The sequence below is a fragment of the Meriones unguiculatus genome, chromosome 19, assembly GCF_030254825.1.
Source record: "Meriones unguiculatus strain TT.TT164.6M chromosome 19, Bangor_MerUng_6.1, whole genome shotgun sequence".
NCBI classification, from domain to species: Eukaryota; Metazoa; Chordata; class Mammalia; order Rodentia; family Muridae; genus Meriones; species Meriones unguiculatus.
Genome location: NC_083366.1, coordinates 68,955,739 through 68,970,817, shown reverse-complemented (window position 1 = coordinate 68,970,817; position 15,079 = coordinate 68,955,739). Strand labels below are relative to the sequence as shown.

The 15,079-nt window shown below is 41.5% G+C and overlaps 1 protein-coding gene across 13 annotated transcripts in view; it reads right to left on the bottom strand.

Annotated features, from left to right (window-relative positions):
- The window catches only part of Nsd1 (nuclear receptor binding SET domain protein 1), a 127,109-nt gene that overhangs the window by 29,858 nt on the left and 82,172 nt on the right, over positions 1–15,079 (bottom strand). For all 13 annotated transcript variants that reach the window (XM_060372449.1, XM_060372445.1, XM_060372450.1 and 10 more), the window contains one exon: positions 10,742–10,865. In XM_060372449.1, the coding sequence (XP_060228432.1) occupies positions 10,742–10,865 (124 nt within the window). The remainder of the gene's footprint in view (positions 1–10,741; positions 10,866–15,079) is intronic.

Below are 15,079 nucleotides of genomic sequence, written 5' to 3'. Positions count from 1 at the left end.
GAGTATAATGCAAATTCCAGGACAGCCAAGGCTTTATAAAAAGATCCTGCCTCAATAAAACAAAACAAAACGAAAAAAACAAATCAAATGGTATCTTTAAAAATACTGACCTCACTTCCACAAGCACCCACACACAAAAAAATTTAAATAATATCTTAGGTTTATTTCTGGTTTATGTAACAAAATTCCCTGACAAGGGAAGTTATAGAAGAAAGGGTTTATTTTAACTTACAGTTTCAGATTATGGTCTATCACTGCAGGAAGCCAAGGTGGCAGGAACAAGTCAATTAATTTAAGGCAATCTCCTACAGACATGACACCAAGCCAAACACATTTAGACAATTCTTTGTGAGGCTTTCTGAGGAATCCTGAGAGTGAACTCGAGGTCTGCCGACCTCTCTGGTTTTCAAGGGCTAGGATTAAAGGCTTGTTGTACCACTGTGCCAAAACAATTCTTATCCCTTCTCAGATAATTCTACATTGTGATGAGTCGATTAAAACTATCACAGTCAGCAGGCATGGTGGCGCACACCTCTGGTCCCAGCACTGGGGAGGCAGAGGCAGGCGGATCTCTGTGAGCTCGAGGCTGGTCTTTACAGTCCAGAACAGCCAGGACTTTGTTTCACAGACAAACCCTGACTTGAACACCAACCCAATGAAAATAAATTAAATAAAACTGTCACAAGGTTTCTGCTTTAAATACCTTTGAGACAAAGGAAAAAATCTGAAAATGAACACAGCAACTCTAACTCTTTCTTCTTAAAGTTGTTAGAAGGCTTCAAGTGTACAGAGGAAGTAATGACTGAGATTCAACGAGCTTGTAGAGTGAGTGTGTGTGTGTGTGTGTGTGTGTGTGTGTGTAAAGTGGAGGTCAAGGCTGAAGGCTGACACACAATGTTTCCTCAGTCACTTTCTACCTTTTATTTTAAAAGATTTATTTGTGATTGAGTGTGTGTGTGTGTGTGTGTGTGTGCGCGCGTGCACAGATGCACATGTGTGATCCTGCTGAGGCCAGAGGAGGGTCCTGGACCCCCGGCACTGGAGTTACAAGCAGTCGTGAGCTGCCAGGTGTGAGTGCAGGGAACTGAACTCAGGTTCTGGGAACACCAAGAAGCCTCTTTATCATGGAGTCATCTCTGTGGTACTGTCTACCTTATTTTTTGAGACAGTGTTGCTTACTGATGCCAGCAGGCTGGCTCCAAGAATCTGCCTGTCTTTGTCCCCAGTGTCTGGGATTACAGACACACATTGTCACGCCTGGCATTTTACATGGATGCTGGGAATCCAAACTCAGGTCCTTATGTTTGTATGGCAATCACTTTATTGACTGAGTCACTTTACAGCACCATGAGATGCAAAAGCATGGAAAAGGCAAGCATTGAAAAGCAAAGCTGAGCATGAACTCTTGCTTGACATTTGCTATAAAATTTAACTAAAACACTAATCTATAAATACTGAGGTCACTCAAATTAATAAATTAAGAAAAAAAACTTTATGTATTTGTAAAGAATAAGCAGTTATACAGAAAAACCCTGTCTTTAAAAATAAACCACAGCTTGTCCAAGATAAAACAAACAAACAAAAACCTCAAGAGGATATTACAGAACTATTTTTAAACTAGAGCAATCCAACTAAGGAAATGATCACCCTGTTACAGTAAAACAGGAAGAAACAAAGTAGGGAAATAATATCTTCTTACTTTCTTATCTTTCAGGAAGTAGGTAAAATATCTTACATAGCCTTTGGTTGAGGATATAGTTCTGTGATAACAATGCTTGCCTGCATAAGACTGAATCTAACTCACTCTGAATGTAACTGTCAGTCCTGGAAAAATAAAAATGGAAGTTCCTCTATACATTAAACCACATGTACAAGTTACTTCAAAATAGATTATACACATTAATATGTAGGCAGAAGCTATAAAATATAAAATATAATATACAGAATATATTAATAGAAAAAATCATTTACACCAAGTCTTAGATATGACATAATACAAATAATATACAATACAGTATAATAATACAACATTATAACATAATTGTAATACATATAATAACAATATAACACAAATGAACATTGGTAAACTAAGGGCCAGTGGGTAAGAGCACACTGGCTCCTCTTCCAGAAGACTTGGGTTCAACTCCAGGAGAACCAATGTCCTCTTCTAGCCAGTGGTGCTCACTGATGCGGGCAGGTTCGCTCCAGGGTGCCAAGCAAGCAGGTCGTGCACATACATACATGGATGCAGGCAAAACACCCATACACAGAATATAAAAATCTTTAAAATTACTGACAAATTAGACCTCACTAAATCTATTTTATTCATTCATTCATTCATTCATTCATTCATTCATTCATTCATGCAGTGTTCTGCCTGCATGTACACCTGCAGGCCAGAAGAGGGCACCAGATCTCATTATAGATGGTCATGAGACACCATGTGGTTGCTGGGAATGAACCCAGGAACTTTGGAAGGAAAGCCAGTGCTCTTATACTCTGAGCCATCTCTCCAGCCCCTGACTTTACTAAAATTTAAAATGTCAGGATTGCTGTGAGTTTGAGGACAGTTTGGTTTATAAAGCAAGTCCAGGATGACCAAAGCTGTCCCCAAAATCAAAAAGAGTCTGCTCCTATGCAGACAATAAGAAAATTAATCTAAGACAGGTGTATTGGTGCACACCTTTAACCCAGTGCCGGCAAGGCTGAGGCAGGCATGTCTCTGTGGAGTTCAAGGTCCAGGCCAGCCAGGGCTGGACCTTGTTGCAAAAACAACAAAAAAGAAAATAAACATCAGAGAACTAGGAAAAATTAAGTGAGTTCAACACAGCCAAATAAATCATTTACACAAATCATCCCTGTTTGTACATAACATAATATTATACACAAAGAACCTGAGCTTTGAGGAATGCAGATGGCTCAGGGATTAAGAGAATGTGCTGTCTCTCTAGTGGACCTAATTTAGTCCCCAGCATCTACATTAGGCAGTTTACAGTTGCTGATAACTCCAGCTTTAGGGACTGACACTCAGTTTTGTAAATTATGGGCATCCACACCTATATGACATATGAATGCACACAAACACAAAACCTGACCCAGTAATAATGATATATGCTTGGAGTTTAACAACAATGATCCTTGAGGATTCCAAAATCTGCAGCCAGCCTGAGATGGTGTCTCAAAAGATAGATGGGTAGCTGGTACCAAAATCCCGAGTTTGCAACCCCCAAATCACAAACAAATACTCCAAAGACTGCCAAGAGACTGTGAAAAGTAATATAACTGATAGAATAATATAACAGTATGCAGAGGATGAGCATGGCATGAGTTCAAGGTCAGCCTGAACTACATGGTAAGGCCCCAACTCAAAAACAACAGAAAGAGAGAAAGGAAAAAAAAAAAAAAAAGCAGAGAAGAAACAAGATGCAAAGAGCGAAGAGACCATCACAATAGTAAATACTACACAACCTTGATCTAGGTTAAGAACAGTTTGGATGTGACCTTCACAATAGCCAACAAACAAAACAGACAAATCAGAGTATAATAGTAAAAAAGGTAGTCTAAGTGGCTCACACCTGTAATCTTAGCATTTGGGAAGCCAGATTGAGAACAGATTGAGCTTCAAAATGATGCTGTCTCAGAAATAAGAAATAATCCCAAACCAACTAACCCCCACTAAAAAACAAAACAAAACAAACAAAACAACAACAACTGAAAACAGCTAAGAAGAAACAACGGAAAGAGACAGCCTAAGCAGCAGGAGAAAGCGTTGTACATGTGCAAAAGAATTCTGTAAGAACTTTGTGTCAACAGCAGCAGCTACAGTGGTTCCCCAGGGAAAGGCAGAATGAGAAGGTCTTCATGGACATTGGGATGACGTTGATTAAACTGTACAGCAATCATTTTTAATAGAAAGTATTTAAAACTTAGGTTGGGCAATAATCTTTCCATTAAGCCCTGGAGATTGGTCACTGTGTTGTGTATAGAAGTTGTTCTGGTACTTTTCATCACCTCCTGACCTTGAGCACACACTTTTGTTGACTCTTGTAGCAACGCTGATTCCCCAACCCACGGTGTGTGTGCTCTGTGTGTCTCATGCTAACTCAGCACAGCAGGCAGTCGTTCTGCCATCTTCCCTCTTGCCTCCTGTTTCTGCTGGCACTCCCCCTGCTGCTGTGCTCTGCTCTGTTGCTTGAGGGTAGTGGAGGGCCTGCCTGACCCTGCCTAGGGATAGTGTAACAAAACTGCTTAGTTGTGGAAAAAAATCCAAGTCCCCAATGCTAACAAGCACAGGTGAAAGAAAACCCTCTTTAACTATTTTGCAGCAGAACTTGAAGACGATTGTTTTTGACTGAACCTGCACTGAATGCTCAAGAAAAAGAAAACACAGTCTATTGAAGTAATGTTGAGCCCTTCAGTATCCAGGCGTGGGTCACTGTGCAGGCTGTTCCTGCCTCCTCCGACTTAAGTCAGTGACATAACACAGTCCGCGTCATTCACATCATTTCTGTAGCAGAAAGTATGTACTCAGCAGCTGGATTAAACATATTCCAATCACAGGACAAGACCCAGCACGGTGTTTGGCAGCCACTGAGAGGAGGAGATGAGGAGCCCTCCTGTAATGATCCCTAGAGCCTGTGAGCACTGAGGATGTGAGCACAGTTTTGTCTGCCTGAGTGTGAAAGTGCCAACAGGTAAGACAGGTCCAAGTGTGTTACCCTTGTTCTACAAGCTCAGAGATCACAAGAATGAATCTCACTGAGGTTGCCTCTCTGATTCTTGGGATCTAAGATTCCTTTATGACTGAGCTTGCCGATATAGATTTTATTCGACCTGTCTAGGAAGATACACAGTAACTCAGAACTGTTCTACCGATGACAAGCTCCATACAGCACTGTCTTCTCTGGAGGTTCAGCCACACTTGGATATTTATTGCAATGAGATTTGTGAATAACTGTAAAGAAAAGGTTGATATGAAGTGAAAAACTGAGTGGGAGTAGATGGAAGCTCAAACCTACTGATGTACACGTTCCCACAGACCACATATAGTGAGTGACAGGCAGCCTTGTTTGGATGACTGATGTTAGTTTGCATGCCTGAGTTCTAGTAATTTGAAATACCAAAAGGGACTCTGAAGAATTGGAATCCAGAATCTGGCATCAAAAACTAGTGATTGAAGTCCATGTTTTTTGTTTTGTTTTTTTGAGACAGGGTTTCTCTGTGTAACCTTTGCTGTCTTGGACTCCCTTTGTAGAACAGGCTGTCCTCAAACTCAAGGAGATCTGCCTGCCTCTGCTTCCCAAGTGCTGGGAACACAGGGGTGAAGTTTATGTTTCACCGATGACTGTTCTGTTACTGGGGATAGGACAATGGAAAGAGATGGTGCCTCTCTTCTGTCTAGATAGCTGAGTTTGAGATCTTATTTGTTTTGTATGTCTTCTTTTAGGCAGGGTTTTATATAGTCTAGCCAGGCCTCAAGCTTACTACATATTTGAGGATTGAGCACAAATGCCAGATGGATGCCCCAATACTGGAATGAGGTTTTAAACCTGACCTGAAGCTGTGTGGTAGTGCAGACCTGTAATCCCAGCACCCAGAGAGGCAGAAACAGGAGGGTTGCTGTAATAACATTGTGATATTATCCATTCATGTATTGATTGCTATTTGGGTATTTATGGTTTAGGCTTTTAAAAATAAAACTTATTTTCTTTACTGTTTGATGAGTAAGTACCTGAGTAGAATTGTGTAAATTAAACTGGGTATGGTGGCATACACCTTTAATTCCAGCACCTGAGAGGTAGAGGATCTCTGTGAGTCTGTTTGGTCTACAGAGCCAGACCAGAACAGCCAAGACTACACAGAGAAATCCTGTCTCAAAAAAAAAAAAAAAAAAAAAAAAAAAAGAAAGAAAGAAAAAAAGAATTGTGTAAATTGTATGATAATGATATAGCTTTACTTCTCTAGAAACTGCCAAGAGCTGCGCCATGTCCTTACTGCACTGCCTAGCTAGAGGTGCTGGGCATCTGTCCTGTGCTGTCTGCTGTGTTTTGTTCAGGCCAGCGTAGTGGAGACAGGGCCCTCTCTATGCAGCCAGGCTGGCCTGGAACTCAATGTGTGGACTAGACGTGGTCTCAAACGCAGAGACATGCCTGCCTTTTCCTTGAACGTGCTAGGGTAAAGGTATGTGCCACAACACACACCTTCTGAATGCAAGGTCTCTCAGACAGGGTTTTCAAAAGATTCTCCCAGTCTGTGGCTTACATTTTCATTTTGCTGTGTTTTAGACAGTTTCATGTAGCCTTAATCCCACTGTGTAGCTGAACCTCTTGATCCTCCTGTTTCTATTTCCTAAGTACCAGGATTGTAGGTGTATGCTACCCCACTTCACTATGACTTAATGATTTTTTCAATAAAAAAAAAGTTTTTATTTTAAATCTTAATCTTTTTTAAGAGTCATGTGTATTTGTGATTCTATGTCAAGTATATGCAGAGACCCTCAGAGACCAGCAGAGGATGTCAATTCCTGATCTGGTAACATAGGCAATTGAGAGCAGCTCAGCATGAATGCTGAAAAGAAACTCAGGTCTTTCGGAAGAGCAGAAACCGCTTTTAACTGCTGAACTCTCTCTCCTGCTCCATGGTTTCATTTTAAAAATTGTTAACTAAGCCAAGCATGGTGGTGCATGCATGTAATCCTAGAACTTGGGGAGGTAGAGGCAGGTGGAGCTCTAGGACAGGATGGGCTACACATAGAAACCTGCTCTTGGAAAAAGTGTCTTTCTGATAACTAACACATAATTACTGTACATCTATATGAGGTAAAATGTCCTGGTTTACATGTTGTCTCATGGTCAATTTAGGGTAATGAGCATGTCTATCCTTTTAAACATTTACCATTCTTTGTTATGAGACCATTGGAACTCTGCTCATTTACATCTTTTTAGAAACACACATTAAAAATAACTTATGGGGCTGGAGAGATGGCTCAGACGTTAAGAGAACTGGCTGCTCTTCCAGAGATCCTGAGTTCAATTCCCAGCAACCACATGGTGGCGCATGACCATCTATGATAAGATCTGTGCCCTCTTTCTGTCGTGCAGTTACATATGCAAGCAGAGCACTGCATAATATATAAATCTTTTAAAAAAGTAAGTTATGATTACCCTGCTATGTAGCAAACCATTTATTCTCTCTGAATTATAGCTGTATATTTTGTTGACCAAGTTCATCTCAGTTCTCCATAACTGCTGTTAAATTCTCTACTCGTGGACAGACTTTGTTTTTGAATTTATTTTCCATGCTGTCGTCTATATGAATATATGATGTACATGGGAGAACTCATATATGTTGTGGTACGCAGAAGTAGGCCCAAGGATGATGTTATAGAATTGGTGCATTCTGGAGACCCAACTTAGGCCATTATACTCACCCAACATGCAGGATCACTAACTGAGACACCGATGAACCATGGTGACACAAAAAGAACTAAACCACACTTTGTCACTGATAAACTTCAAGTATTCAGAGCCAGGGGGTGACTGGGGTGACTTCTTATAATACACCTTATAACCCCAAACCCTGGTGACAGAGGGGTGAGAATTATCAGAAAAGTTTGAGACTGTTCTTTTTATCTTTTTGATACACTGTTTCACTATGTGATTCTGACTGGCCTGGAACTAGGCCAGGCTGGACTCAAACTCAGATCTCCACGTGCCTGTGCCTGTGCCTGGTGTAGGCCACTCCACCGAGCACAAATCGTCCTCATATTCTGATGGAGACTGGAGGGTCAGTTCTCTCCTTCTATCACGTGGGCCCTGGGAACCAACAACTCATGCCCGAGGCTCTGTGTCGGGTACCTATATGGGCTTGAGCCATCTTGCCAATCCTTTCCTTTTTTTCTTTTTTTGCTTAAAGACAGCATCTCATGGGATTGGAGAGATGACTCAGCAGTAAGCAGCACCAGCTACTCTTCCAGAGGATCCAATTTTAATTCCCAGCGTCCACACGGTACTTCACAACTGTCTTTAAATTCTAATTCAGGGGCTCTGCTATCTTCTTTTGGCCTATTATACAAGCACCAAGCATATAACTGATTCAGAGCCATACATGCATGCAAAATATTCATAAACATCAAAATAATTCAGAGTAACAAAAGAAAATCACACACAGACATAAAACACATTAAAAATAAAACAAAAGAATCTTGGTGGGTATGAGAAGCAGGCAGCTCTCTTTAGTGGTCTTTTCCAGGGTTATAAAGAGAAACGCTGTGTCAAAACAAACAAACACCAGGGTCCGATGATTGTTCAAGGTTCCTGAATAAACTGCATTGAAAAAAAAAAAAAAACCAAAAAAACAAAACAAAAAAAAAAAAAACCAAAAAAAAAACAAACAACCCAAAAAGGATCTAAGAATGTAAGCCCACACAATGCTATCACACTGTATGCTACTTACATTCTACCTCAACAGCTCAATAGTGTGACCTGGACAGAAATGGTGGTCGATACCTACAATCTTTTTTTTTTTAAAGATTTATTTATTATGTTTACAGTGTTCTGCCTGCATGTACACCTGCATGCCAGTAGAGATCACTAGATCTCATTATAGATGTGGTTGCTGGGAATTGAACTCAGGACCTCTACAAGAGCTGACAGTGCTCTTAAACTCTGAGCCATCTCTCGAGCCCAATACCTACAATCTTAACACTAAGAAGGGCGAGGCAGGAAGAGTGCCAGGAGTTCAAAAGGAAGCTTGGGCTGTGATGTGAGAAAGAGGGAGTGGAGAAGGATGAGAAGGAAGATGATCTTCTGATAACACAGATGAATCTCAAAAATATCAGCCAGGCAAGGTGGCGCACGCCCATGATCCAGGCACTAAGGGAGGCAGAGGCAGGTGGATCTCTGAGTTTAAGGCTAGCCTGGTCTACAAAGTCCAGGACAACCAAGGCTATGCAGAGAAGCCCTGTCTCATGGAAGGAAAAAAAAAAAAAAATCAAAGACATTACTACACTTGAGCCACACAGAAATGGCTGCATACTGTTCAATTTACCTAGTAGTCTTAAAAACAGAAACAGCTTTACCTTAGGATCAATTTATTCAGAGATCATTTCAGAATAATAAAGGTAACAGGGCAAATCTGGATTACTGGCACAAAATGCAATACGCCTTTTCTAAGGTCTTATTTTCACATCATTTATTTTGTGTGCACACACGCAATGGCACTCCTGTGGAAACCAGCCACATCCTTCCAGTATGGGGTTCCTGGGGTAAACAACGTTGGGTCTTGCCAGCCCTACACTAAGTCTTGACACTCAAATGATATTCCCCTTGACTTTCAAATGTTGCCTCAGCCATTTCCTCGTCTCCACTGAAATCAAACCTTGTCAGAAAACAGTACAGGCTACCATATGCTCACTCTTCAGCTCAGTGCAGTGCGCTGCTCTTTACTAAGTTAGTCAGACATCTTCATGACGCACAGATAAAAGTTTCACTGCACGCCCCCTCACTGTCGTCACAGCTGTCTCAGCGGGTTACGCTGGTGCTTTCTCCCCCGCTGGCTGCACTGGCTTTCTTCTCACTGAACAGACGTCTTCTCTGGGCAGCGACACACACATCTAGGGCCCCACAAGTACAAAGGGAAGAACTATGATGTGAGGTCTGATCTCTTCCCTCCTTTCATGCTTTATCTATGTATCAAGTTGAATAAGGAATACTTTCCTTAGTACAGCTTATAAAGAGCTTTATACGCTGGTCCTTACAGATCGTTTTCATTTTTTGACCCAATCATAACTCTCTCAAATAATCTTCCTCTAAATTTACATATATATTTTAGTTTTTTAAGACAGGACTTCTCTGTGTAGCCCTGGCTCTCCTGGAACTTACTCTGTAGACCAGGGTGGCCTTGAACTCACAGCGATCCACCTGCTCCTGAGTGCTGGGATGTGCCACCAATGCCCAGCTTAAATAATTATTTTTATTTTATGTGTGCTGGTGTTTTGCCTGCATGTATGTCTGTGTGAGGGTATCAGATCTTGAAGGTATAGACAGTTGCGAACTAACATGTGGGTGCTGGGAATTGAACCCAGGTCCTCAGGAAAAGCAGTCAGTGCTCTTAACCCTGGGCCATCACTCTAGCCCCTCTCTAAATGGTTTTATTTTATTTTTAATTTATTTCTATTTTTATTAATTACAGTTTATTCACTCTGTATCCCCCGGCAGCTCCTTCCCTTCTTCCCTCCCAATAAATAATTTTTATACTTAATCTTTGTTAGTTTTTTGGGAGGTCTGTGGACGTTTTCATCACATTCACTTCCCTCGTCTAACTCTTCCAGATTCAATCCCCCTTTCCTAGACAGTTGTAGTTTGTTTTAAACAGTTTTCATGTATAGCTAGTGCTGGCAAAGAACTTGATTTGTGGGTAAGGCTGCTGGCAAACTCCCAATTATGCTGCCACGTCCTGAGTGTTGGGTTTATAGACACGCACCACCAAATCCAACCTTACATATTAATTTTTCTTTCCTCCTTAAAACCACACTTAGTATTTCCCTTCCTGGCACTGCCTCATCTCTGCTCACACTGTCATTTAAATACCCAGTGCAACACTCTGAACTCCACTGCGCTGTTACTCGGGGACTTTTGACCGCACAGGCCCACCCCTGCACGGGCAACAGCTGGCCCTGGCATCAAAGAGCAGCGTTTCCAACAACGTGAGGACAAACTTCAGTCATGTCAGTCCACCTTACCTGTGCGACACTCGTTGCAGATAAACTTCCCTCGAGGCATCTCGGTCAGGCCAAGGCACTCCAGGTGGAAAGCCCCACAGCACTGCGCCTCACACAGCAGCAGCTCACCCAGCTTCTCGCAGTTCTGTTAGGAAAGCAAACACGTGTCCATAGAAAGACTTCAGAAAACTCTCAAATGAAGAGCCCTCATGGGATGAAAAGTTAAGACTTTGCAAAACCTGTGAAATCCCATCACTTATTCATATATTTAATAATTAACTCCTGTGTATAAGAAGATCTCTGGTTTTATGTTGTGTTACTTTTCTTGTTGCTGTGATAATTTAAGGACTAAAGGGTTTGTTCTGGTTTGTGGTGGGGGAGGGGGTCAAGGTGGCATGTAGGTCATCAGCCACAATCAGGAATCAGAGAGCAATGAGTTGCTTTAGCTCAACTCACAGTCTAGAAGCTCAGCCAAGGAAATGGAACCATTCCCGATTTAATTAACCCAGTCAAGACAATCCCTCACTACCAAGACCAGAGAATAAATAATCATCACAGGTGTGCCTGGAGGTGATGACAAATCCAGGCAAGTTTATAAGTAACACTAATAATAGCACAGGAAAGATCAATCAGTATCAGGCAGATAATCCAAATAGCTAAACTAGCTTTGTTGATGAGAACTGATTAGAGCAGGCTCTGAATGTTCAAGTTAGGGATGTGAAGAGACAAAGGCAGGTAGCAATTACAAAGTTCACAGCTAGGAAAATGTGACTGCAAACCAAAGAAACCCACTGTTGCTTTACTAAAGTGAAAACAGGTGATAAGTGGCACAAAATGACATGAAAAGATATAAGAGGCCATAATTTCAGATTTTATTCTCATTGGAAAGATATACCATTGGGGAGTGTTGCCAAATGTCTGGACTCAGGTGTTCATTTTTAAAAAGATCTGCACAGCTGGTTAGTGGAAAATGAATTCAAGAACATAGTTAAGCAGAAAGCTGTGCTGTGCAGGAACCTCATCAGCCAACTGGACTTGGGTATCAAAATATGAAGAGCACTTTAATATGTATCTCAGATTACTTCATTAAAAAAAAAACCCTCTTGCACCCCTTCTCTTTTTATTCTTCTCACTGAGAAACAAAATAAGGCTTTGGGGCCAGCAGGCAAGTGGGGAATCACATTCCTGAGTGACAATTTCATGGAGGACCTGGTGTTACTACAGGGAGAAAGAACCTACAAAATAAGGGTATTATCTCTCCTTATTGAAACTTGGAAATTCCCAGTATTTGTTACTTTTTATACCATTTGTTTTCACACAGTGATTAGCAACAAAATACTAAAGCAAAAATAAGCCTCATACTGTCACCATGGACATCCCTGTACGTGGATACCCAAGTCCTTCAGACAAAATGACATAGAAAATTGCAGAGCACATGTGCGCACAGTCCTCTTGTGCACTCCGAAACCCGTTTAAATGAGAACAAAATTAGGTAGTGGACATGCCATGTAAACAGTGGTTAAGGAGGCGGCTCACTCCAAGCGCTTGCTGTGCAAGGGTGAAGGCCTACGCACAGCCCCAAAACCCGCACGAGAAGCAGTGCAGGGCGCACACCTGTGAACCCAGCGCTGGAGAAATAGACTCCTGGGTCTTGCTGGCCCAGCTCGCCTACCTAAACAGTAAGTCCTAGATCCCAGAGAGAAGCCCTGCCTCAAAAATCAAAATGGACAGGGCTGGGCATAGCACACCCAGGGGTTGGTACACAGCCTTAATGCAAGCACCCAGGACCTCTGAGTTCTAGGCCAGCCTGGTATAGGTGATAAATTCCAGGCCAGCCAGGGATACAGTGACACTTGGTCTCAAAAACAGTGGGCAGCTCCAGAGAATGACACCCTACTTTCCTTTGACTTCTGGCTTCCACCAGGCATAGGTAAACATAGGCATGCACACACAGTCACAAAATACAAACCAATACACACGTGTACCACTCCAAATGAAAACGTACATGCTCAGCCCAGACTCGGCCATCAAGTATGTAGGAAAATGTTAGGGAGAAAGGTAAGCTTCGGGTGTTAATGGAGTAGAAATTATTCTCAAATATTTGAGTCTCCTGTTACCTATTACCTCTCCAAATAAATCCTGGTATATAACAGACGGTCAATGACAGTTTTCATACATAAGTAAATTTGCATTCAGTTTAAAATATGACATTTTCAATTACAGTACAAACTGAATACAGTTTTTCAAACTAACTATATGGTTTACTCCTAAGTTAGGACAATCATATCATTTTACCTTTGAACTGGACACTTAAGAAAAAAAAGTGGTACAAATAAATTATATTCAGACAACAAATGTACACATGTTAAATCAGTCCAGCCTGGACCACGTTAGTGACCATCTCTTCTGCCCCACTCACAGCTTAAACTGGCACTCACAGCTGTTGGATCTGAGGTGTGACACCATGCTCAGCCTGAATTTCTTTTGTAAGGTAGGGTCCCACTGGATAGCCCTCAATGGCTTGGAATTTGCTATTTAGGTTAATTTGCTCGCTGCGGTCTGCTTGCTGTCTTTTATTAGCAGACACTCCCATACCTCAAAATGAGTGACAACTATTATTTAAAAATAATCTGTGTCAAATGTAATTACAATCTGAATTGTCTTATCAATAACTAATTGAGTGAAAGTGTTCTTCCATATTAACGCTGCATTTGGAAACTAGTCCAAATATGGAAAACTTTTTTTTTTTTTTGGTTTTGCTTTTTCTTTTTGAGACAGGGTCTCACTATGTAACACTAGCTGTCCTTTGGAACTCTCTTGGGAGACGGGGTTGGCCTTGAACTCCACAGACATCCGCCTGCCTCTGCCTCCACAGTGCTGCGATTGAAGGTGTGTAGCACTATAGCAGGATCAGGTAAACATTCTTACAGTAAGAGAGAAAATGAATTTGCAAAGACAGTGAAATTATAGTTGTCAAGGTAACACAGTCTGGGGCTGGGTTTACTTTTTAGTTGTTTCAGTTAAAAAAATAGGGTTCAGGCAGGGTGCGGCCACAGCAGGCAGATGCCTGTTTGATGTGATGTTTGAGGCTAGCCGGGTCCACATAGTAAACTCCAGGCCAGCCAGAGCTGCACAGTGAGATCCTAGTTTAAAAACAAAAGCAGGCAGGCTTGATGAAACACGCCTGTAACCCTAGAGTCAGAGGCTACGCTGGTCTACAAAGAGAGTCCAGGACAGCCAAGGCTACATAGAAAAACCCTGTCTCAAATATAAGATAGATAGATAGATAGATAGATAGATAGATAGATAGATAGGATAGATAAAATGAAATAAAATGACGACAACAACAAAATAAACGCTGCAGCAGAGGAAGTGGACCAATCAATAAGGTGCTTGCCTCGTAAGCATAGGACCCGAGTTCAAGTTCTCAGCCTACATTAAAGGTTGAGCATCCCAGTGTGTTTACAGCATCAGCAGTGCGGAGACGTAATTTCAATTTCAGAATCACAATATTAGTGTATCAATAGATCAAAATCACAACCTCAGTGTATCAATGTATAAAATATCAATATATCAGAATCACAGGCCCTGTTTCAAACAAATAGTGTTGGTCAGCTGAGGATGTCCACTCAACGCTGCCCTCCGACACCCACATATTATGCCCACCTAGACCTGCACACTTACAGGCACATTTTCATACTGTCAGCCTTTAACAACTTGTATAGGTAAATCATGGAACTGGTGACTTACAAGGCCATACAGACATCTCAGAATGGTAGCACACTGCGGCAGGGCTCAATTAAACTACATGATACCACTTTGTGTCCTGTGTCGCTCAGTTTGCTCATATGCAAAATGGGGATAATAAAAAACTCTACTTAAATGATATAATATTTATAAATTAAAAGGCTTAGGCTTCTAATTTACAAAAGTGGTAGCATACACTTTTAAACCCAGCTCTTTGGAGGCAAACTCACACAGGTGTATCTGTGTGAGTTGGAGGTCAGCATGGTCAACAGATTGAGGTCAGGACAGCCAGGGCTACACAGAGAAACCCTGTCTCAAAAGACCAAAGGGAGGCTGTACAAATATTCACCAAATAAAAGAATAACACTGAAAACTATAACAACCCACAAAACCTTCCTAATTAAAGGAAAAAAAGCCATTGAGTATGGGGGTACACACTTAAAATCCTAGTACTTGGGAGGTGGAGTCAGAAGAACCGAGTTCAGGGCCTGCCCAGGCTATGTGACACTCTTTCAAAAATAAAAAATGAACCAACCAAATAAAACAATCCCAGAAGAAAAGATGAAGGAAACACGGAAGAGGAAGAGGAGGAGGGATTCATACTCTGACAGG